Raw genomic sequence first — 22,288 nt, 5'->3', positions numbered from 1 at the left:
CACTTGTGTACACACGCACATGCACACACACACATACACACACGCCCACACGCACAGCCTACAGGACCCCATGAGGAGACCCCACCCTCTTCCTTGTACCTTGTCCCCAGGATCCCCACTTTCACCCCGAGGTCCTTGGTCACCATCTATGCCTCGAGGCCCTCGTTCACCCTAGGTCAAGAGGTCAGAAATCAGGGTCAGGAGGCAGGGTCAGGAGCTGGATGCCCCTTTTGTTCTGGAAAGCTGAGCTCTCAGGTCCCCTGGGCCAGCCCCACAGAATTCTTTCCCATAGCCGAGGGAGACCCAGTTCATATCTGAACCAGACCCACCCACTTACCATATCCCCCTTGGCACCTCGTGGCCCTGCAGGTCCCTCAATCACAGCTGAGTCACCCTGAGGGGCAGGGAGGAATGAGAAGTGTCAGGAGAACCCCAGTTTCCTGCTCTAGCCCCCCCTGATAACCACACTCACCTTGTCACCCTTGAGTCCTGCAGCACCAGGGTCGCCCTATTGGGTGGAAGAATGTGAGTCTCACGGAGCTGGGGGAGGGGTCTAGACCTTAATTACAATATCCATCATCACCCCACTCACCCCAGGGGTCTTCCTCCCACATCTTACCTTCTCTCCTCGCTCTCCCCGGCTGCCAGGGGGCCCCTGTGTGGAACAAAGTGATTATGAGTTATGGGACTATGGAAGGACTAGTGAGGGGGCAGCTCAAGGGACAAAGCAAGACAGGACGAGAGAGGGGATGAGAGGACCAGAGGGCCAGGACAGTCCACAGTCAGGCAGGCAGGCAGACAGGGACGAGTCACTCCACTGGACTCTCCCCGACAGGACATACCATGAGTCCACGAGGTCCTTCCTGGCCAGGGTGGCCATCTTCACCCTGAATGATGACATTAGGTCCACTGAGTCAGAGGTTGGGAATCTGAGGCAAGGATTACAGTGGAGGGGTGGTGAGCCCTGCCTGTGGTGAGGACATAGACATACCCGGAGACCTGGTTCACCACGCTCGCCTCGGGGCCCTGGCAGCCCTGCTCCTGAGTCTCCCTAGAGTTCAACAGGAATAAGTCAGGGGACTCAGCAGAGGACAGGGGATTATAGGAGCTCAGTGTGGCACAGGAGAGAGGCAGCAGCACTGTCACCTACCTTGTCTCCTTTGAATCCAGAGGCGCCAGGTGCTCCCTGTGGGTCAGAGTGAGGTGAGGAACCTATGGGCTTGAAGTCTGCCCCAAAACCAACCTCATGGCCTAGTCCCCACCAATAACTCTTGTGGGCAGACTTGGGGCATACAGGCAGTTCTACTCACCACTGACCCCGGTGGTCCAGGTGGTCCCAAGGGACCTGGGGCACCTTCTCTCCCTGGAGGGCCTGCCAGACCCTACAGAAAAATGGGGCAAGGGAGGTAGGGAGTGACTTGGGAAGCATCCTTCTCTTCCTCTCAAGGCTGGGTACCACCAAGGAAGGTGTCCAGTCCCTTCCTCCCCACCTGTTAACCAAATTTAGAGGTCCTGGTGCCCAGTGCTCTCCCCAGCCTTCTTACCCGCTCTCCAACAGGCCCTGGCTGGCCCGTCTCTCCTCGAGGTCCTGGCTGACCAGGAAATCCAACAATACCAGGAGCACCGGGGGCACCAGGGGGGCCCAAGTCTCCCTGAAACAGATTAAAAGGGGGAATGGTCACAGAAGGTCACCTTCCCAAGTCAGGCCCCAGAACTCCTCCTCCCACCTCAGGAACACTGACTTACCTTCATACCTGGAGGACCACTTGGGCCAGGGGGGCCCTGAACCCCAATGCCTGGCTCGCCCTTTGAGGGAAAGAGGGGTCTCATCAGGTTTAAAGAGTCATGTGCCCATGGTTCCAAGTAAAGGCCCTTCCATATAAATGTACCTTGAGACCTTTGAGTCCTGGAGCCCCTTTTTGACCCTAAAAAAATAATTTTAAAATTTATATATATAATTAAGTCTGGAAAGATGGCTCAGAGGTTAAGAGCACTGGTCCTCTTCCAGAGGACCTGGGTTCAATTCCCAGCACACACACATAGAAGCTCACAGCCATCTATGACTTCAGTCCCAAGGAATTCAGTGCTCTTTCTGGCTTCCAAGGGCAGTGGGCAAGCAGGTAGTGCACAAAGCATGCAGGCAAAACACTCACACACATTTTTTAAAAGTAGAGGAACGTGAACACCCAGCTTCTCGATGGGCCAAAAATATTCCCAGGGGAACACCAATGATTATGAAATCCAGGACCATAGACTGGTCACAGGCCAAAGGAGGCCCAGATGTGACCACAGACTCGTGGGAGTTCAGCCGTGACCACAGGCACACTGAGCTCACGCATGAGCGTGCAAACAGGAGGGAGCACAGATGCGGCGCCAGTGGAAACTCCATCAGGAAACTTAGATGTGAGGACAGATGTGTACTCAGGCAGACAGGGGTGGGACACAAGATTATAAACACATGACCAAGAAGAGGCCTGCAGAAATTCTGCTGCATCCCGAGGCCTGGGAGGTGAGACAGTATCAGACATGCATGGGCTCAGCCACAGTAAGGAGCCATGATGAATTGATGGGTGCACAGAAGCCAAGCTGGCACCCACAAGTACGGACGGCCGCAAATGCGGAACCCAAAAAGCACTCAGCTGTGTGCTGTGCGTGTTCCAAACAGAAACTTCCCAAGAACATAGGCACGGAGGTTCAGAGCTATGAACAGCCAACCCCAAGAGTGGTCTTTGTTTTCATGGTCAAGCCAGGCTTGGTTTTGCCCAGACCCCAGACTTACATCTTCCCCAGGGTCGCCAGGCTCTCCTGCATGGCCAGCTTCACCCTGCACATAGAGGACGGTTAGAGCCCCTGGCCTCCTGGCCTCATCCCCACTCTGCCTAACACTTATACTGGAAGCCCAGACCCACTCACCTTTTCACCCCGTGGTCCAGGCAGTCCTCGGTCACCCTTGGCTCCCTATAGACATAAGGGTCACATATGATCACACATGTGTCAGTCACAAACAAATCTTAAGGAGGCCAGGGTCAAATGTGGAGGGATCTTGTGAAAGCTAAGAGTCAGGGAAATAGATAAACTGTGGGTTAAGGGACCCCTCCTGTCAGGGTGTCACACTCACCGGCTCACCCAGCAGGGCTCCAGCAAGGTCTCCTGGGGCTCCCTGATAATAGAGGAAGTCAGTGGCTTTCCCTCACTCCCATTCCTTCCCCCTTTCTTTTTTTTTTTTTTTGGTTCTTTTTTTCGGAGCTGGGGACTGAACCCAGGGCCTTGCGCTTCCTAGGCAAGCGCTCTACCACTGAGCTAAATCCCCAACCCCTCTTTTTTTTTTTTAAGATTTATTCATTTATTATATATAAGTACACTGTCGCTGTCTTCAGACACACCAGAAGAGGGCATCAGATCACATTACAGATGGTTGTGAGCCACCATGTGGTTGCTGGGAATTGAACTCAGGACGTCTGGAAGAGCAGTCAGTGCTCTTAACCGCCGAGCCATCTCTCCAGCCCCTTCCCCCCTTTCTTTTAATACTCACCTTCTCGCCTTTTGCTCCAGGGGGCCCGACCACCACCTGTGGGGAATGCCCAGTGAGTGGTTCAGTCACCCTGGCTTCCCACCCCATCCTGCATCCCAGAGGGTAGATAGAAACTGAGGCTTCAGGGTGGGCCGGGAGTAGGGAGCAGAGCCAAGAGACACCTGTCCAGGGGCCCCCACAGGTCCAGGTTCTCCTTTAGGTCCAACAGGGCCGGGCAGACCTGGTAACCCCTGTGAAAGAAGTGTGAGAAGTTCAGTCTCTCCACCTTATCCCCGACGCCCAGTTCCTGCCCAGCCCGTTGGGCACAGGGCTCCACCACAGGCCTGCCATCAACCCTCAACCCTCTGAAGACACCTACTGGCACGCCAGGGCCTCCTCTTTCTCCGTCCTTTCCGCTGCTACCATCCCGGCCTGGGGGTCCTGGCTTCCCTGTCTCCCCCTGAAAAGAAGAGACTCAGTCAAGGATCTGCATAATGACCCTTAACCCATGGAGTCCGGCCAAGCCCACCAGGACTTACCACTTGTCCGGGCAAACCTGGTGAGCCTTGTGGGCCCTGTGGGGGGAGGGCAGAAGTAAGATCATTCAAGGTGAGAGACAAAGGACACAGGAGAATGTGGAACCTTGGAACCCAAGAGCTACAGCACAGTACCCTACCACAACTCACTTACCACGAGGCCTGAAGGGCCAGGAGGGCCAGGAAGTCCCACAGCTCCAGTAGGTCCAGGCAGACCCTGGAAGAAGAAGTTCGGGACAGTGGTATATCCACAAGTGTCCTTGTAACCTCTCCAACCGCTACACCACTCACCCGTCCTGGGGGTCCTGTCTCTCCGGGCTCCCCCTATAAAAGACCCAGAAACCATGTGCTCAGCTCCGTTGTGGGACTAGACATGTGTGGTATCCCCCTCCCTTCATTTATCTGTACATCCCATTCCCTTTCCAAGCCTACACTCACCTTCAGGCCAGAAGGTCCCTGGGGCCCTGCAGGGCCAGCAAGACCCTAGAAAAAAGTGTGAAGGAAGAACACAGGGTTCAGTGTTGTCTGTCGGGGTTCCAGGATTCTCATGAAGAAAGCCTTGCTTATCAACAGTGGCAGATGACTGTCCCCCTCCCTCTCCTACCCTCACTAAGCAGTGTTTCTCCATCACTCACCGGGGCACCAGGTGGTCCTGGGTCTCCATGGCTACCCTGTTGGGAAGAGTCTGATGAAAGGAGTCAGCCCCACCCAGGAAAGGTAGGCAATGTTTTTCCTTGGTGTTTGGCACAGGATGGGAACAAAGTGAAGGTTTTAATGTACTCACCACTGGGCCAGGGGTCCCCCTCGGGCCCTGCAGACCCTGCATAAGGAAGGGGCTAATGAATTTTGGTCCAGGCCTCCCTTTGGCCTGTTCCCATCTTCTGAGGACCTTTGTCTGGTGACCCACCTCTCTGGCTCAGATGGCCTTTACAAATAGCTCAGAGACACGCAAACATACACTCAGTAAACCTGTCAGATAGCACGCACCTGTGTCTGCCATTTCCACAAAGGCCTAGACCTACTCCCTCAAGTCATAAACCCACTGGGGGTCTCAGATCCAAGCCGGCTACTCCCATGGCCACTCACCGGCTTCCCTTCAGGTCCAGACACACCGCGCTCTCCTGGCAGACCCTGGAAAAGAATTGGTCTAAGGACACCTTGCTCTTATGCCCAACCCCCTCCTTCTTCAAAGCCCACCCTGTCCCTGATAGCCAAGGATAGACCTTATCCTCCTAAGCAGTGCTGACTCCAGCCCTGCATATATGACAGCACAAGAGCTATGTTCTTGGACACGGGTGACTCATGGGGCAAGAACTCACTGGGTTACCATCAGGACCCCTCTTTCCTGGCTCTCCTGCATCTCCTTTGATGCCGGGTACACCCTGCAAACAAAATGTCATGCTCTGATTCCTGTTCTCTGCCCCGCATGCACATATATGTGCAAACCACTCATAGTGTGCCCCGTAGAGAGCATAGTAGGAAGCCTCACCCTGTCTCCTTTGGGTCCTGGGACACCATCACTGCCTGGCTCCCCCTGTTTAGATTAGATGTCAGTTCAGGTCCTAGTGTCATGGTAAGGTTTGGATCCCAAGTTGACTCTACACTGACCTTAGCACCCTTGAGTCCAGGAGGTCCTTGTTCTCTAGCGGGTCCAGGACCTAGCTCTTCAATGGCCACCTGTAAGTCCAAAACCATGGAGGGAAAATGAGTCTGTCATATAGGTGTGAAGGGAAGAGGTCAGGTTCCAGGATCACATAAACGTATGGGGTTGAAGATACTACATGGGGTTTCTGGGGCCCAATCTCAGGGTAGTATCATCACTGGTCACAGGCTGGGTGATCACCTTGGGGCCAGGAGGGCCAGGTGGTCCAGGAAGGCCGGGATGGCCATCTCTGCCCTGCAGAAGAAAATAAAAATAGGAGGCTTTGCCTGCCGGTGTAGGCTCTAGGAAGGCTCCCTTCAGAGCATCTCCCCAGCACGCACCTGTTCCCCGCGTTCTCCTTTCTCTCCCCTTTCTCCCTGGATACAAAGAGCAGGGTGAGACCAACATCCACTGGAAGGCCAGTCTCTCCCACCATCCCACCTCTCCTGGTCAGCCCATGCTTACCCTCTCTCCTGGCCTTCCTGCTTCCCCTGCAGCCCCAGCCCGACCTGGGAGCCCAGGAATTCCAGGCTTTCCTGGTTCCCCGGCAAGGCCAGATGGACCAGGTGGGCCCCTCTCACCAAGGGCGAGACCAGGAGGCCCCTGAGGGCCAGGGTCTCCTCGTTCTCCCTTTAGCCCACGTTCTCCAGGAAGACCAATGGAACCCTGGAGGGGGAGAAGGGTGAACACTTCTGGCTGTAGGAATATGCCCTGCCCTCCACCAGGGACACCTCCTGAGCAGCCAGCTGTCACTTACCTCCTTGCCTGGAGGGCCTGGGTCACCAGGGTCCCCCTTGGGACCTTGTCTCCGCTCAGGCACCAGCAGGAAGCTGCCAGAACTCTCACCCCAGGTGTCCACAATCTCCCGCAGGGCTGACACCTGAGGAGCGTGAGGGGCAGCAGGCCTGTAAGTGCTCATCCACAGGGCCCTGTGGACACTGCTTGTCTCACAGGGCCCCACTGGATCCTACATCAGCTTCTCAACAACCTACCTTGATGCCAGCAGTTTCCAGGAACCGCTCCGCATTCTGAGGACACAAAGATGGTAAAGAAGTAGCCAGGCAAGAGAAGGCCCTCCCTCCTGCCCCACACTGTCCCCTGAGGAAGTTTATGCACCCTCTTGCCCTCTGGAATTCAGGTGCGAGGCCTTTCTCCACCACTTGTACTTCCTTGAATGGAAGCTACAGGAACCCCTATGGTGTAAGGGACTGAGGCCAGGGGCCAGAATTCATAGAGTTCCATGGCAAGGGGAAAGAGAGAAGTGACTGCCAGGGCATGCAGACAAGGGTCAAGGGCCAGGTCTTACTCACCGGCAAGCTCCCCGGTTCTCCTCGTAGGCCACGTTCTCCAGGAAGGCCCTAGGCACAAGAAATTGGCTACTGGGACCCAGCCGGCAGGACATGTGTACATCTAGCAGGAGGGCGTAACTCACGGACAGATGAAAAAGGTGGGAGCCTCACCTGTTCCCCTTTGGATCCAGTCTCTCCACGGTCACCCTGGAAAAAGAATGACCCAGCGGGAACATGTCTCCTAACCCTGCCTAGCCCCTCATCACACACTTTACCCAACTCAGGTACACGTACTCACCTTAGGACCTGTAACTCCTGGGACACCAGGGAAACCCTGAAATACGATAGAACATGGGACAGTCACATAGGTCAAGGCACCCCAGAATGGCACTTCAGGAAGCATAGTTTTAGGGCTACTGATCCCAAGTCCTACGATTACCATAGACACTCACCTGGCCGGGAGGACCGACCTGCCCTGGGAGACCCGGAGGACCCTGGAGTCCGGGATTACCAGGAGCTCCGCGTTCACCCTTGGGACCGTCAGGACCCTGTGGAGGATACAGTTAGCATCCAGGATCCCAGGGAAGAGTGGAACCATATTTCTCACAGGGTCATGATCAGGGACCATAGAATATCAAAAACTCAAGCACTCACTTCCCTTCCAGGGACACCCGAATCTCCCTTTTCTCCCTAAGGAAGATAAGGCTTTTTAGACACGGTCCAATCTGAGGCCACAGCATCCTCCAAGAGAGGGGCTTACCTTCCTTCCATCTTCTCCGGGATCCCCAGGTTCTCCCTGTGGGCAGAAGACCCATAAGCCCAACTGGTCTGGCTTCGAGACTGTCTGTATAGACTTCAGGTCACTGTAACTGAATCTGTGCCTGTAGCTTCATGGCTCTGTGTCTTAGAGTGCCTGTCTCCATCCCAGGAAACCACTGCATGTTCACGGGTGGCCTATGTGTGCCTGGATTCATGTATACATGCTCATGCCTTCCTCCTTTAGCTCTCTATATGTAACTCACACCCATGCAGACATATAAGGGTCCATACCTTATGAGCACAAGTGTCTATATGTGTCTTAGTGGATGTACACAGAGCTCTGTGTGTCCTCTCTGTATAGCATGGCCTATGTCTAAGCATGAATTTATACATATACACTCAGGTCCCCAGTTCCTCAGAAACTATATGCTTTGTCTTGTGTCTGCAAACCTCACATGTATTTCAATATACATGGTTTGTTGGTGACTATCGCTATAAACACGTGCCAGCATGTCCTCAGCTATGTCATGGGTGAGCCATGGGACTCTGCCTCACTACATCTTTGTCAAAATGCAGTGTTCATGTGTTAACATATCTCTACATGTCATTGAATATGGTTCAACGCCCACATGTCGGTCGCTCTCAACCTGGTTTAGTGGTTCTTTGACTGGACAAGTGAGTGGCTGTGGCTTGTCGTGCACTGGCCCTCCTGAGCTGACACACACACAGCCAACTCACACAGCCTCATGTCCACAAGGCTGCCCAGGCGTGCCCTGGGACACACTTCAAATGAACTGTCACACCAGGGCTACGTTTGGTGTTGGTGTATGTCTCCATATGTCAGTATATGTGTTCCATGTGCTGTCTGTGTTTCAGGGCTGTGTGAACACGTGGGCCTTTCTTGGCAGGTGTGGCAGCACTGTCTTAAACACACTCACGTTTTTCCCATTCAGGCCGGGTTTGCCGTCATCGCCTGGCTTTCCCTGCAGCGGGAACAGAGAGTTGGTCAGATCTTAGGGCTCAGGTGACGGTAGAAGAAACTAAAGGGGTGTCCTGGACTCACCGGTACTCCAGGAGGGCCAGGGGGACCAGGTGGGCCATGTTCTCCTCGAAGGCCTGGAAGTCCCTGGTGGGAAAAATCACTGCTAGGACTGAGAAGCTCTCTGAGCTGTCCTTAGGACGTGACACCCCATAGCCTAGAAGGGTCCCCAGTGTAGAGATTCAGAGGTTTTGTGGAAATCCTCTGAAGTCCAGATCCTGAAAGTTAAGGGGTCTCTAGCTTTGCTTCCCAATGGAAGAACCTCAGAACCATTCTGTTAAGATGTGCAAACCAGGGGCTGGGGATTTAGCTCAGTGGTGGAAGCACAAGGCCCTGGGTTCGGTCCCCAGCTCCGAAAAAAAGAACCAAAAAAAAAAAAAAAAAAAAAAAAAAGATGTGCAAAGCAGAGGTCAGCAAGGGGACTCAGGTGACCTGCTGACTAGGGACAGAGTTCTCCTTCCAAAGACCCAGCAGGACCTGTTCTCACTGATAGTGGTGACACCCATGAGGCCTCTCCTGGATCCCCAAGCCACCCTCCACCTTGGCATCCCCCTTGACTTACATCTCTCCCAGGGTCCCCAGCTTTCCCTGAAGCACCCTACGAAGAGATTCAAAGTTAGGCACAGGGGATGAGGGTCCCTGCCCATTGGCAGGCAATAGTTCTGTGAACCCAAAACCTCCTACCAGTGATATGCCCCTCAGAAAGGCTCTCTAAAAGGACACAGAGAGCAGGCTGGTGCCAGAACTCAAGACTAAGACCTAACCAGTGAAGGGAAGGGCTGCAGGACTGAGAAAACTGTCACTCACGTGTAGCCCTGGAGGGCCAGGGGCTCCTGGTTTCCCATCTAGCCCATTTCGGCCATCCAGCCCTGGGGATCCCCGATCACCCTGAGGAAAACACAGTGGCAGGAAGCCTTGAAGATTGAGGTGGGTGCTCAAGCCAGCCATGCTTCTAGAAACCGATTCAGTCCTCTCACCTTGTCTCCTGCAGGACCTCGAACACCTGGGTCTCCCTGGAGGGAACAAGGTCAGCTAGAAGGTGATGGTGCAGTGGGGGTGCAGGGTAAGGGACAAAACACACACTCACCTGTGGGCCTGGGGGTCCCCGAAGCCCATCAATGCCCTGAAGGCAAAAGACAGACATCAGAGTGAGGTTTTCCAGGACTGTAGCCCCCACAAGACTCATGACGCTTACCCTTTCTCCAGAGGCTCCAGGGGGGCCAGGGTCACCCTTGGGTCCTCGGGGACCTTCCTGTCCAGGCTCTCCCTGTGGTAGAGACAGGCTTGCTAAGGAAATAGCACCTCAGCCACTAGGGACACTTGAGCCAGATCTTGTCACAAGGGCCACTGGATACTTCCCAGACTTGAGGCTTCACTCTACCCACAGACCCCAGTACCTTGTCTCTGGATTCAAGGGCGGCATCCACCTGTGGGAGAATGATCAATTAGAACACTTCAAGAGGAAATCTGAGGCTGGAAAGGGGAAATGGGGACAATAGGAGGCAGTGAAGATCAATAGAGGTGTCAAGGGACTGTGAGGGAAGTGGATTGGGCGGGAAGATACAGGAGGCAATGGGGGCTGGGAAAGGGGTAGAGGTCCAGACATAGCTCAACACCTACCAGCCGTCCAGGGAGACCCGGGGGGCCCTGGAAAAAGGAATTACTAGCATCAGTGGGAGCCCCAAGGTTACCAAGCATCAAACTTCAGAGTTTCCCAGGCTCAACTCTGTCCCCCAATTCCATAAAGTACCCCAATGCCAACTCCTAGAAGGCAGCTAGGCCGGCACGTGGCCATTAGTGCTTCTCCCTGATAACTTCCAGGTCTCTTTCCTGAATAATGCCCACAATGGCTGCTCACACAAGCCCAGGACCGGTACTACTCACCGGCTCCCCACGGTCACCCTTGGGTCCAGATGGTCCAGGGGTGCCCTGCAGAAGGCCAGGGAGTCACTCAAGGTGGTCAACAATTGGGGAGATGTTTAGAAGTGCCATGAGGGCTATGGGGTCCTGCTGGCCTTTGGGGAGTTCTCACAGAAGAGAGAAGGGAGGTGAGGACTGTGGGGTGATCCCTGAGAGGATGAGGTGGGAACTGGATGGATGAGTTGGGGCTGAAGTCAAGGGTGAGGGGCCAGAAGTTAAGACTCACATTCCGGCCATCTTCTCCAGGATCCCCCTCATTCCCCTTCTCACCCACAGGCCCCCGGGGCCCAGGTGCCCCCTGAAAAGGACAGTTGGTTTGAGGCAGACTCTTCAGGCATTTTCAGTCTACGAGCTTCTACTCTGCCTATGTTAGCCCATCACCCCCAAATCCATGACAGTTTCCCATCACCCCACACCTCCTTGTAGATAGATTCTCCTCTCACATCTCATCCCCCCTGGTGCCTCTCTTCATTTCCTGTCTAAGTTTCTTCCTCCCTCTTGCTTGGCTCCTCCCTGTGAAAACTCACCCGGAGGCCGCGTTCACCTGCTTTTCCAGGCAAACCTGGCTCACCCTGGTGACAGAGAAAAAAGTCACTCTGTGCAGGAAGGCTAGGACCTAACTGACTCAGTAATCAAGGACAAAGATGGTCTGGGCACTGGCTGGACAGAAGCCAGAGGATGGACAAAATTATCTGTTAGGGTCCCAAGGTCCTTGGGGTCATGGTTCTAGGGTAGAGGATCAAAAGCCACAGTGCGGGGAGGAGTCTCACCGGGGCACCCTCGTCACCTTTCTCTCCAGCTTCACCCTGTGAGACATGAGGGTCAGTCTTAGTCCTCACCCCCACTGATACATCCAAACACCCATACTCCCATTCCCCAAGACAGCCCCAGATCCAGCCTCTCACATCTCTTCCTCGAGGGCCAACAGGTCCTGGGGAACCAGGTCGCCCAGGTTCTCCCTTCTCTCCAGGAGGCCCTGAGTCACCCTGTCAGGGGAACAAAGAAGAGGTGGGATGCACAACTCAGACAACAGCCTTTGAGAGAGGAGGGAACGGGGTTGGGGATTTAGCTCAGTGGTAGAGCGCTTGCCTAGCAAACGCAAGGCCCTGGGTTCGGTCCCCAGCTCCGAGAAAAAAAAAAAAAAAAAAAAAAAAAAGAGAGAGAGAGGAGGGAACGCCACCAACCATGGGGTCATCCAAGGTCAAGGATACTTACTGTGGGTCCTGCCCTGCCAGTGAGGCCAATGGGACCCTGAGAAAGCAAGAAGGGGAACAGGTTAGTCAGAATTCTAGATACCTTTCCCTCCACCTCTGTCACATACCCCCAGTCCCATATTTAGTCACTCTGTCTCCAGGGTCTCCTTTGGGGCCAGGGTCTCCAGGAAGAGCCAACCCAGGTGCACCCTGTAGATGGAATGATCAGTTTTCAGGGGTGTATAGCCTGCATCTGTCCCGACCCCCAACATGCTTTCCCTCAGTCACCTGCTCTCCTTTGATTCCAGAAGCTCCTCTGGGCCCAGGGAGCCCAGCATCTCCCTAAAGGTCACAAAGACTATTAATAATAGAACCATACTCCAGGCACTCCCACAACACAGCCACCAAGCTGTAAGCTTTGTGATCTCTAGGTAGGAACAAGATAGACCCTGTGACCTTGACCTCACCCTTTAAAGATTTATTTATTTTATATACAGCATTCTGCCTGCAAGTACACCTATACACCAGAAGAGGGCACCAGATCTCGTTACAGATGGTTGTGAGCCACCATGTGGTTGCTGGGAATTGAACTCAGGACCTCTGGAAGAGCAGTCAGTGCTCTTAACCACTGAGCCATCTCTCCAGCCCTTGACCTCACCCTTTAACAGTTTCCGGACTTACCTTTTCTCCCTTGGCTCCAGCACCACCAGGGCCCTGAAAACAAACAGGACAGACACAGCTCAGCCTTGACTAGGGACCACAGGGCCACTCTCTATGGGGACAGAGATATATGGAGCTGGATGTCATAGAGCTCAGTCTCTGCCTGTAGGTCTCACACAAGCAAGGGCTATATGAAATGGACTGACTCCTTGCTCATGACTGCAAAAATGGTTGCAGGGTCAGAGGACATAGCTAGCTGTCTGAAGGCAGATTACAGCATCCAGGGAATCACAAAGCTGGACCTACTGAAGGCCACAGCCCTGAGGAATAGTCACTGCTCCAGAACCATGCTGAGCTCAGGACCCCATCTGTCCCAAACTTACCAATGCAGGATCCCCAGGGCGACCAGGCTCTCCCTATGGAGAGAAGACAGGGACAGAGACAGGTCAAGGGCCACCTAGGCACCAAAGGTCCAAGTGTCCCATCTGCCACATCCCTGCTGCTAAGAAGTATGACATCCAACCCATAACCTACCTTTTCTCCCCGGCGGCCAGGGGGTCCTGGTGGCCCCTGTACATGGAGATATTGTGAGCCCAAACAGGGAGGGAGGGAAATAGGAAAGACTCATTCCTGACCCCCTACCACTATCATGGACTTACCTCAGGACCCTCCACTCCAGGACGTCCAGCAGCTCCGGGAAGCCCCTGGGAAGAGAAACAGATATTGCTCTGGGTTGGGCGGGGCAGATTAGAAAGGGATCACAGGGGACTGGGATTGGGATGGGCAGGAGTCAAACTCAGCAAGAGAACAGAGATCAGTTCTGTTCAAGTCAGAAAATTCAAAGCTGGAACCTGGTGGCTGAGGACTAGAGCCTGTATTCCTGAGGAGAAGTCATTTGCTGACGTGTTGAAGGGCTCAAGAATAAGAAATCAGCACTAGCAGAAGACATCGAGTCTATAAGCCAGTTAGCAAGGAAGTAAAAAAGGGCTTACCTGGGGTCCCACGGGACCAGGTGGTCCCCGTTCACCCTGGGAGAAAAGACGAGGTCAGAGCTGAGAATGGTCCCAGATCCTCCCAAGCTCCCCCCATGTTCTACATACCTTCTCTCCAGGCTCACCCGGGGTCCCTGTCAGTCCCCGATCACCCTAAGGAGAGAGAAGACGGAGACTTTCAGAGAACCCCAAATAAAGCATATGCATCTCTAACTACCAAAACCTCAGCCTTTGAGCACCTCAGACCTGTATCTTCTAACCCCGCAGCCTGAAACACTGGCACACTGTGGGAGGGTCCCAGACTATATAACACGCTACATCTGAATGTACCCTGCCACAACTGGTACTTACTTTGGGCCCAGTAACTCCAGGAGCTCCCCGCAGGCCCTGAGAAGGATGAATGGAGAGTTCAGAGACTTAGGTTTGAGCGTACAGATGAAGGGAGTTGGCAGTTGAAGGCCCAGATGGGAGCTAACTCACCGGTTCCCCTGGAACCCCAGGCTGTCCTGGAAGGCCTGGGCCTCCATCCTCACAGTCACCCTGAAGGAAAAACAAATGCTAGGAAGACCCAGGGGAGGCCCTGCCTATGGGCCACCAAGAGGTCAGGCTCCTACCTTTTCTCCCTTCTCTCCAGTTCGACCAGGTGGGCCTTGGGGTCCAGGGCTTCCAGGAAGCCCCTTGAAAGAAGTAAACAAACTCATAAGCAAAAAACTAGGAAGGCCAGCACCCAGCCACTGCTCCAGCAGTACCTCAAGGCCCCCTCACCGGAAGTCCAGGGCTGCCTTGCTCACTGGCACCAGTGCCTGGTCCTGGGGGACCCTAGGGAGGAACAGTGGGTCAGGAGATGGCCGTGAGACTCAGACTCCAAGCCATCCCCAGGATACCTGGCCCCTCACTTACCCGTTCCCCACGGTCACCTTTGTCACCCTGGAAGACAGAATATGAACCCATGACTCTGAACCACACCTTCCTCATCAAGATACAGGGAGAATTATTGGGTCAAATTTGGTTAGAGAAATAATGGGGCCGGGTATGGTGAAGCCCCCTTTAATCCCAGCACTTGGGAGGCAGAGGCAGGCAGATCTTTGTGAGTTCGAGGCCAGCCTGGTCTACAGAGTGAGTTCCAGGGCAGCTAGGGCTACACAGAGAGACCTTATCTCAAAAACCTAACCCCCAAAAAAGAATAAGAAAGAACTAAGCAATGGGGGTTAAAGATCAGAAGAAAGGGTAAGGGTTGTTTGGGTCCCAGTGAGGTCATCAAGTCTCTGAGTCACATGATATTCACAAGACTATTTGGGGATCATGCTGTCACCTTCACTGATGTTCCAGGAAGCCCAGGGGGGCCACGAGGTCCTGGGTCCCCCAAAGGGCCATGAGGTCCAGGGGGTCCCTGTTAGAAGTGACAAGACATAAGGTGCTTTAGAACTGACTGTCTCCTCCCATGTGGCCTTCTCCTGCTCCCTTATCACTTGCAGTCACATATCCTGGGACTTACCGAAGGTCCAGGGTCCCCTTTCTTTCCAGGAAGCCCTGGCCTTCCGCCTCCAATGACTTGCCCAGGCTCCCCCTGTGTGGGGGCAAAAAGCAGTTCTTAGGGTAGGGAAGGTGGAAGAAGCCCTTGGTGGTGCTCCAGTTCTTAGCATGCTTCAGGTCTTGTACAGGGTCTGGCCTGGGGCACCCCCACTCCAGGGAATATCCTGGCCCCGTTTCCCTTTCACCTACCGGCTCCCCTTTTGGGCCTTGAGGCCCTCGTTCTCCCTATGGACAAAGCAGAGTAGAGGGTAGTACTTAGACTTGGATGAGTCTCATGAGCCATGCTGGCCCCAGCCTCAGGCTCTTACCTTGGAAGACACTGGGAAGGCAGAAAGAGAACACTTACCCGATCCCCACGAGGGCCAGACCACCCTGGGGAGCCCTGCCAATGAAGGCCAAAGACAGAAGAGTCAAAAATCATGGCACCCATTCAAGGAAGTGTCCCCTGGTGATGGTAAAGGGGAACCTTCCTCACCTTAACGCCAGGAGACCCAGGAACACCAGGTAGGCCAGGACTGCCTGGAGGGCCTTCTGGGCCAGGAAAGCCCTAAAGAGACAGAGAGGTCAGAGCAGAAAAGATCCTTCCCCAGTGTCCCAGCTTACATAAAGAGCTCCACACCATCCACCGTGGCTCCAACCCCACAGGCTCCCAAGTGTTACCAGAGCCGAGTGGTAGGGCAGAGACGCAGCTCTGTCAGCTGAATGGATCTAATGCCAGCAAGAGGCCAGCCTCTCCAGGGGATCTCAAAGCCCTTTCTGTCCATTCCTGAACCTCCCCCAAACCTGGTGTGCTTTAAAATCTTCACTCATGCCTCTAGGAACATTCCATGGGTCTTTATTGATTTATTATTTATTGAGACAGGGTCTAGCTGTATGATCTAGGTTAGCCTAAGAGTTGTGTCTCATCCTGCTTCTGCTTCTTGGGCGCTAGGGTTACAGGTGGGCACCACCATGCCCAGCTCTAACTCTACTTCTTCCTTTTGCCCTACACCCTCCAGGAAGACTAGTGGGAGCACCCACTAGTGACAGTCAATGAGTTCCACACTCACCCTCTCGCCTTTTGCTTGGGTACTTCCGGGAGCACCTTGTGGGCCTGGAGCACCGGTCCTGCCCTGAATGAGGACAGCAGGTAAGGAGGCTATAAGCCAGGTACAAGAGAGGCAGGTGTAGGGAGGCACTCACCGGGAGACCGGGGGGACCAGGAGGTCCAGCCTGTCCTTGCGGTCCCTAAAAGGAGTAATTAGTGAGTCCTGTGTTATCAACCACCCTCTGCCCACTGACTCCCAACCTGTGGATTGCCTCCATTGGGTGGCTTACCGTCACTCCAGGCTCCCCCTTCTGGCCCTAGGAGGAGACATGTCATAAGAAGGTAAGAATATCCATGCCTAGCTGTGGTCTTTGCCCACTCACTCGACCCCGGCCACTTACCTTTGGACAGGGCACAGCACAAGGCTCTAGTTGTGGCTGTGGAGAAAGAAGATTCTTGAAACCGGGAAGTTCTAAAAGAACCCTAAGGCCCCTCTCTACTACCAGTCCCCAAAGGCTTTCTCCAAACCTGTATGGCCACAGCTGCCTGACATAGGGCTACAGCCAGATCACTGCCTGCTCGGTCCAAGTCTAAGCCATTATCCACAGCAAAGAAGGTCTGGATGGGGTCCATGCCTGGTGCCAAGAGGCGCAGCTGCTCTGGGTCAGCTCCCACCAGACCCAGCATCATCACCTTGAGCCCTAGGAAGAGATCCAGCAATCTACATGACAACCTCACCGGGGTCACCCTGATTCCCAAGGCCCTACCCCATCAGTCCTACAGCTCACCAGAAGCCTGGGCCTCACGAATGGGGCTCAATATGTCTTCTCTCAGAGGTTCATCCACTAACAGTACCATCACGCCTGGCACTTGCCGACGGCGACCGGGAGCATTGGGTGCTAAGAGGTATCTGTGAGCTGTGGTCACGGCTGTGCCTGGGGAAGAGGGCATCTCGGAACCTGAGACACTGAACCTGATGGAAAATCCCCAGGAGTCCATGCTGACTGCGGTCCTTACCTAGGTTGTTACCACTTGGGTCCACATAGGGGATGTCACGGATCTTTTGCAAGATGACACCAAGATCGTGAGAACTATTCAGCGGGAACAGTGGGGAGGGCCGGTGGCTGTAGGACAGCAGGCCAACCTGGGTAGGAGCAGACACAGGACAGGGAGGACATGTGGAATAGGACAGGGACAGAGACATGGGAGGTGTTCTCCAACTGCTAGTTAGGGGGTCAACAACGACAGTAAAATAGGAGAGATGATCCGAAGGCTGGGGAAAGCCTGAAACCACAGAGAGATGGCAAGAAGGTGGTTGGGATAAGTGGCTATTAGCCCAAATGCTTGAATTACCCTAGATGCCTAGAACAAATGAAACTCAAGATGTGATCAAAATGTGAATGCTTCACTCCTTCTTTAAAAGGGGAACAAGAATACCCTTGGCAGGGAATAGAGAGGCAAAGATTAAAACAGACACAGAAGGAACACCCATTCAGAGCCTGCCCCACATGTGGCCCATACATATACAGCCACCCAATTAGACAAGATGGATGAAGCAAAGAAGTGCAGGCTGACAGGAGCCGGATGTAGATCTCTCTTGAGAGACACAGCCAGAATACAGCAAACACAGAGGCGAATGCCAGCAGTAAACCACTGAACTGAGAATAGGACCCCCATTGAAGGAATCAGAGAAAGAACTGGAAGAGCTTGAAGGGGCTCGAGACCCCATATGTACAACAATGCGAAGCAACCAGAGCTTCCAGGGACTAAGCCACTACCTAAAGACTATGCATGGACTGACCCTGGACTCTGACCCCATAGGTAGCAATGAATATCCTAGTAAGAGCACCAGTGGAAGGGGAAGCCCTGGGTCCTGCTAAGACTGAACCCCCAGTGAACTAGATTGTTGGGGGGAGGGCGGCAATGGGGGAAGGATGGGGAGGGGAACACCGATAAGAAAGGGGAGGGGGGAGGGGGATGTTTGCCCGGAAACCGAGAAAGGGAATAACACTCGAAATGTATATAAGAAATACTCGTTAATTAAAAAAAAAAAAAAAAACAAAAAACAAAACAAAGACAGTGGTTGGGGAGAGGAGGGGCAGGGACAGGTTAGAGCCAAACCTGAGCAGCCTGTGGACCAAGAGGCCCGAGTGCAGACACCAGCCTTTCCAGGAACCTCTTTACAGCTTCTGCATTGTGAGCGTTGTCTCGAGTGGCATGTAACAGGATCACCACGTCCACCTGGCCATGGGGACACGCTGCACAAAAGAACTGAGTTACTAGGGTCACCGGCCATTTCACGGTCCCTTCAGGCTTCTCCACGGTCCCTTCCATACCTGGCTTTTGTGTGACAGTGATCTCAGAACCTCGTACACCGCTCTGGATAGGTGTCAGAGAGAAAACATAGGGAACCCCAGGTTCCAGGCCTGTCACTCTGTGGGAGCTTGAGTTCCCTGGCAGTGTCTGCGGGCCCCCCGGCACTTCTGCAGAGGAAAATTTGGTTAAACAAGAACTTCTCTATGGAGCCCCAGTTACCACCTGCCCTACTTCTGGTCTCCCCCTCACCCTGGCCAGTTCCTCTGAGTGGCCGCCAGGACAAGATATAGCTGGATGCCCCAGACACTGGGGTCCAGGTCAAAGTCACTGAGTTGACAGAGGTGTCCACCACCCGTAGCCCAGTGCTCGGGATGTGAGGAGTCTCTGAAAGAGGAATCAAAGGATCTGAGGCTGGGTGCAGAGGGCAAGAGATACAAGATTCTGGGGCAGGTTCACTCTAGTGAAGCATCATGGGAGATCATGCTGGAATCTCCCCCAGAGCCTTAGGGGAAGAGCCTACAGGAATCAGAGTCTGGAGAGCAGAAAATTAGGGCGTGTCATCAATGCGGAGGAAGAGCACACCACGGGCGGGTGAGCGCTCTGGGAGGCTCACCAGTGTAAGCAGTCACCTTCCTAGGGGCAGCTTCTCCAGGCTGGCCCAGGACACTCAGCCATACATGGTACTTCGTTGCTGGCTCCAGTCCGACCAGGTTGTAGCTGTTAGACTCAGGTCCCAAGGTCAGGGACTGTTCCTGGCCACCTGAGACAAATGTGAGTGTAAGGCCAGGAGTATGCAGAGGGGTGGTGACTGGTAACAGTGATGGAGGCACCCACCTCACTGACCTTCAGCAACCACACGGACCCATGAGGTCCATTCTCCCAGCGACTCTTCCTCATTCATCTGTACCCCGTCCACCAGATGCATCCCCTCAAGGCTGACTACTTCCACCCACCTTGGTGATTAAGCCCCCTGATGTTTTGATTCTGCAGACCTGGCTGCCCACTCCTTCCAGCACCTTCCATGACTTTGCCCAGAGGTCTTCTCCCTTAATTGGTCCCAGCTTCCCATACTAGGGCCACTCACCCTCAGGTTGCCAATGCAGACGGAAGCCCTGTGCTCCGGGGACTCGGTTCCAGTGCAGCCTCAAGGAGTGCTCCCCACTCTGCACTACCTGAAGGGTCTCCAGAGGTGCTGGGACCTCAGGCGCTTAAGAGAGAGCATTACAATCAGGGAGGCTCTGCCCGCTAGGCTGGACTGACCGCACTGAATACGTTTCCTCCCCCAGACTTTACCCACACACACAGGCTTACTATAAATCCTCGATCCCTCTCCAACCCCGGCACAAACCGTTTCCCCATAAGCCCCATCCCTTGAACACAAGCCCCAGTTCAAGACTCCTTTCAACCCAAGCATCCTCCTACGTGTGGTGACGACAATGGACACGGGTGCACCCTCTCGGTCTCCAACAAGCGCCGTCACTCTCACGGAGTAGCTGACTCCGCCTTCCAGACCTGTTATCTCTGCAGAGTCTTTGTTTCCTGGGACTATCTGGTGTCTCATAGGTCCACCTAGCCAGGCCAGTGGAGAGTAAGAGTTAGGGGTAACCAGAGAGGGCACGTGTAGCCAGGAAGGACCAGGATGGAGTCATGGAGCCGTACCTTCACTACGTCCCCAAGCCAGTCTATAGGATGTGGCTCCAGGGACTCCCACCCAAGTGACGCGGAGAACATCACTGGAAGCATTAAGGATTTGCAGTTTTGACACACTGCCTACAGGCTCAGGAGCTAGGGACGAAGGCAAGGGAAGAGTGAGGGGTCACTGGGTATCCAGCAGAGACAAGGGGGGCAAGACAGGCGTGGGTAATGAAGGCTAGGGAAGGTTAGTGTGGCTGGGTCAGTGGAGGGAACTTTAAGGGGAGGAGGTTAGTGTTTCGGCCGGGGGTGTTGTATGGCCAAGGTCAGAAACACGAATGGACACTCAGTGGCCAGGGGTGGTTCAGTCTGGACAGGAAGGTTACTGAGTAGCACTGGAATGAGCAGGTGCAACAATCAGAGATACACAGCGGCCTGGGTCAGCCAAGGCAGGATCCACTCACCAGTCCTCACAACCACAGAGGCCGGGGCTCCATCCACACCGGCTACATGGGTTCTCACACGCACTATATACTCTGTGTCTGGCTCCAGTCCATCTATTTCAGCCACCGTGGCGTCCCCAGAAACCAATTGAGATTTCTCTGGACCTGGGATCAGGGATGGAGGTAACACCAGGACTTGTCAGACTACCCAGCGCTCCACTCGGACCCCGAAAGCATCTTTAGCCTTCATTCTAGTCAGAACCACCTCCCATAGCCCCCCTTAAACTCCTGCCTCCTACCATGGCCTGAGTGCCAGGAAACCCTGTATCCGGTGGCGCCAGGAACCCCAGTCCAGGTAATGCTGACAGATGAGCTACCAGCCTGAGTCAAGTGGACTCTCCTCACTGGGCCCAGTGGATCTGGAGAGGGAGATAACGGGAGTCTGGTAAAGTAGGCAGGTCTGACAGGAGAAGATGGGCAACTGTTTGGCAAGGGAAGACTTTGAGGTTTATAGGAGGCAGGGACCTCACCAAAGGGCAGTGAGGGGTTCTACAGAAGGCACAGTAGGAAACTTAGCTGTCAGGTAGCAGCGATCGGAAGGATGAGGTCTGACAGAGAGGGGTCCGTGGAAGCATTAGGGGACCATGAGGACATCAGGCAAATGACAAAGTAAAGGTCCAAGAGGAGAGTTGTGTCCAACAAATGAAGAGGAGGAAGAGGAGGAGGAGGAAGTGGTAGGCTCTGAGGGACGAGTAGCAGAAATAAGAGTCAGATAGAGGGAGCCATGGGAGAGACAAGTGACCGCGAAGGGGAAGGCCCGAGAGTAGGGATGCGGTGGACTGGGACTCAAGGTGGAAGTAGTGTGCACCACTGAGGGCACCACAGAAGTCTAAGGGGGCCGGGAGGTAAAGAGCCAGGAGACTGGGTCAGGCTCTGACCAGTTCGAGCCACGATGACCACAGGGGGCCCCTCTTCTCTCCCTCGAAGGGCTGACACAGCCACTTGATAAGAGGTTCCAGGCTGCAGCCCCAGGATGTCTGTGACAGTAGAGTCTGGGGCCAGCGTCTGACTGGACTCTGGACCTGGGATCAGAGAGAGATGATGGCCTGGTTTCTGCATGTCCCCTTGCTCCCCAATACTCTGAGAGCTCCCCTCAGCAACCCACACACTCCACACTGACCACTGCCTGTCCTCCAGCTAATCCGAAATCCACTGGCTCCAGGGACAAGTCCCCAGGCCACTCTAATTCTTGTTGCATCTGATGCCACAACCTGCAGTCCTGGGATAATAAGTGGGGCTTCTTGATCTGGGGATTAAAGACAGAGGTCAAGGGTCAACATGAGGACAGGAGCAAGTCAGTCGCCATCTCCCGTAAGTCTCCTAAATTGCTCACCTCTGTGGATGGTGAGGGTGCTGGCATCACCCTCATGAGTGCCCACTCGAGCAGACACTCGCACTGTGTAGCTAATCCCGGCTCGAACATCATCTAAGTCAAAGGTTGTCTGACTCCCAGGAAGCAACAAAGTCCGCTCGACCCCTAAGGAAAGGCAGGGTGGGCAGGCAGGGGTGAGTACCACACAGGGATCTAGGACAGCAGTCAGCGATAGGCAAGGACACCAGACATCATGGGAGATGGGGAGATTGGACGGGGAGGGGCAGTGAGAGAGGAGAACAGTAAGAGAAAACGATGCAGGGGTAAGGGGTCCACGGTGGTAGCACGGAATAACAGGAGTCACCAGTGATGGGGACGCTGGATGACAGACAGGGCTTAGGACATAGCAAGATGAGAGTCTGAG

The 22,288-nt window shown here is 54.3% G+C and overlaps 1 protein-coding gene and 1 non-coding gene across 2 annotated transcripts in view; both read right to left on the bottom strand.

Annotated features, from left to right (window-relative positions):
- The window catches only part of Col7a1 (collagen type VII alpha 1 chain), a 32,373-nt gene that overhangs the window by 5,878 nt on the left and 4,207 nt on the right, over positions 1-22,288 (bottom strand). The window contains exons 13-102 of the mRNA NM_001106858.2: positions 21,886-22,029; positions 21,673-21,798; positions 21,431-21,574; positions 20,792-20,911; positions 20,514-20,657; positions 20,077-20,202; positions 19,840-19,986; positions 19,502-19,624; positions 19,031-19,177; positions 18,667-18,801; positions 18,438-18,584; positions 18,223-18,359; positions 17,119-17,245; positions 16,890-17,036; positions 16,630-16,802; positions 16,503-16,538; positions 16,392-16,418; positions 16,257-16,301; positions 16,124-16,186; positions 15,550-15,621; positions 15,421-15,456; positions 15,264-15,299; positions 15,037-15,108; positions 14,854-14,931; positions 14,442-14,468; positions 14,307-14,360; positions 14,156-14,218; positions 14,022-14,081; positions 13,893-13,928; positions 13,650-13,694; positions 13,542-13,577; positions 13,209-13,253; positions 13,084-13,119; positions 12,933-12,965; positions 12,571-12,603; positions 12,178-12,231; positions 12,040-12,099; positions 11,912-11,947; positions 11,602-11,682; positions 11,467-11,502; positions 11,224-11,268; positions 10,923-10,994; positions 10,661-10,705; positions 10,397-10,423; positions 10,174-10,203; positions 9,972-10,043; positions 9,864-9,899; positions 9,754-9,789; positions 9,584-9,664; positions 9,339-9,374; positions 8,801-8,863; positions 8,676-8,720; positions 7,739-7,774; positions 7,633-7,668; positions 7,431-7,526; positions 7,277-7,312; positions 7,150-7,185; positions 7,000-7,047; positions 6,682-6,717; positions 6,447-6,569; positions 6,155-6,355; positions 6,031-6,066; positions 5,891-5,944; positions 5,656-5,724; positions 5,537-5,581; positions 5,367-5,429; positions 5,134-5,178; positions 4,832-4,867; positions 4,683-4,718; positions 4,486-4,530; positions 4,339-4,371; positions 4,202-4,264; positions 4,051-4,086; positions 3,891-3,971; positions 3,694-3,762; positions 3,533-3,568; positions 3,119-3,160; positions 2,914-2,958; positions 2,780-2,824; positions 1,890-1,925; positions 1,747-1,806; positions 1,545-1,652; positions 1,311-1,382; positions 1,151-1,186; positions 992-1,051; positions 843-887; positions 620-655; positions 473-508; positions 338-394; positions 100-171 (exon numbers count right to left, since the gene is read on the bottom strand). Coding sequence (NP_001100328.2) covers positions 100-171; positions 338-394; positions 473-508; positions 620-655; positions 843-887; positions 992-1,051; positions 1,151-1,186; positions 1,311-1,382; positions 1,545-1,652; positions 1,747-1,806; positions 1,890-1,925; positions 2,780-2,824; positions 2,914-2,958; positions 3,119-3,160; positions 3,533-3,568; positions 3,694-3,762; positions 3,891-3,971; positions 4,051-4,086; positions 4,202-4,264; positions 4,339-4,371; positions 4,486-4,530; positions 4,683-4,718; positions 4,832-4,867; positions 5,134-5,178; positions 5,367-5,429; positions 5,537-5,581; positions 5,656-5,724; positions 5,891-5,944; positions 6,031-6,066; positions 6,155-6,355; positions 6,447-6,569; positions 6,682-6,717; positions 7,000-7,047; positions 7,150-7,185; positions 7,277-7,312; positions 7,431-7,526; positions 7,633-7,668; positions 7,739-7,774; positions 8,676-8,720; positions 8,801-8,863; positions 9,339-9,374; positions 9,584-9,664; positions 9,754-9,789; positions 9,864-9,899; positions 9,972-10,043; positions 10,174-10,203; positions 10,397-10,423; positions 10,661-10,705; positions 10,923-10,994; positions 11,224-11,268; positions 11,467-11,502; positions 11,602-11,682; positions 11,912-11,947; positions 12,040-12,099; positions 12,178-12,231; positions 12,571-12,603; positions 12,933-12,965; positions 13,084-13,119; positions 13,209-13,253; positions 13,542-13,577; positions 13,650-13,694; positions 13,893-13,928; positions 14,022-14,081; positions 14,156-14,218; positions 14,307-14,360; positions 14,442-14,468; positions 14,854-14,931; positions 15,037-15,108; positions 15,264-15,299; positions 15,421-15,456; positions 15,550-15,621; positions 16,124-16,186; positions 16,257-16,301; positions 16,392-16,418; positions 16,503-16,538; positions 16,630-16,802; positions 16,890-17,036; positions 17,119-17,245; positions 18,223-18,359; positions 18,438-18,584; positions 18,667-18,801; positions 19,031-19,177; positions 19,502-19,624; positions 19,840-19,986; positions 20,077-20,202; positions 20,514-20,657; positions 20,792-20,911; positions 21,431-21,574; positions 21,673-21,798; positions 21,886-22,029 — 6,020 coding nt within the window. The remainder of the gene's footprint in view (positions 1-99; positions 172-337; positions 395-472; positions 509-619; positions 656-842; positions 888-991; positions 1,052-1,150; positions 1,187-1,310; positions 1,383-1,544; positions 1,653-1,746; positions 1,807-1,889; positions 1,926-2,779; positions 2,825-2,913; positions 2,959-3,118; positions 3,161-3,532; positions 3,569-3,693; positions 3,763-3,890; positions 3,972-4,050; positions 4,087-4,201; positions 4,265-4,338; positions 4,372-4,485; positions 4,531-4,682; positions 4,719-4,831; positions 4,868-5,133; positions 5,179-5,366; positions 5,430-5,536; positions 5,582-5,655; positions 5,725-5,890; positions 5,945-6,030; positions 6,067-6,154; positions 6,356-6,446; positions 6,570-6,681; positions 6,718-6,999; positions 7,048-7,149; positions 7,186-7,276; positions 7,313-7,430; positions 7,527-7,632; positions 7,669-7,738; positions 7,775-8,675; positions 8,721-8,800; positions 8,864-9,338; positions 9,375-9,583; positions 9,665-9,753; positions 9,790-9,863; positions 9,900-9,971; positions 10,044-10,173; positions 10,204-10,396; positions 10,424-10,660; positions 10,706-10,922; positions 10,995-11,223; positions 11,269-11,466; positions 11,503-11,601; positions 11,683-11,911; positions 11,948-12,039; positions 12,100-12,177; positions 12,232-12,570; positions 12,604-12,932; positions 12,966-13,083; positions 13,120-13,208; positions 13,254-13,541; positions 13,578-13,649; positions 13,695-13,892; positions 13,929-14,021; positions 14,082-14,155; positions 14,219-14,306; positions 14,361-14,441; positions 14,469-14,853; positions 14,932-15,036; positions 15,109-15,263; positions 15,300-15,420; positions 15,457-15,549; positions 15,622-16,123; positions 16,187-16,256; positions 16,302-16,391; positions 16,419-16,502; positions 16,539-16,629; positions 16,803-16,889; positions 17,037-17,118; positions 17,246-18,222; positions 18,360-18,437; positions 18,585-18,666; positions 18,802-19,030; positions 19,178-19,501; positions 19,625-19,839; positions 19,987-20,076; positions 20,203-20,513; positions 20,658-20,791; positions 20,912-21,430; positions 21,575-21,672; positions 21,799-21,885; positions 22,030-22,288) is intronic.
- Mir711 (microRNA 711) lies at positions 9,330-9,397 on the bottom strand. The gene has a single exon (NR_032771.1). It is a non-coding gene; the product is annotated as a microRNA 711 (primary transcript).

This window comes from Rattus norvegicus, chromosome 8 (assembly GCF_036323735.1).
Source record: "Rattus norvegicus strain BN/NHsdMcwi chromosome 8, GRCr8, whole genome shotgun sequence".
NCBI lineage: Eukaryota > Metazoa > Chordata > Mammalia > Rodentia > Muridae > Rattus > Rattus norvegicus.
The sequence above is the reverse complement of the archived record's forward strand: the minus strand, read 5'-3'. Positions and strand labels throughout refer to the sequence as shown.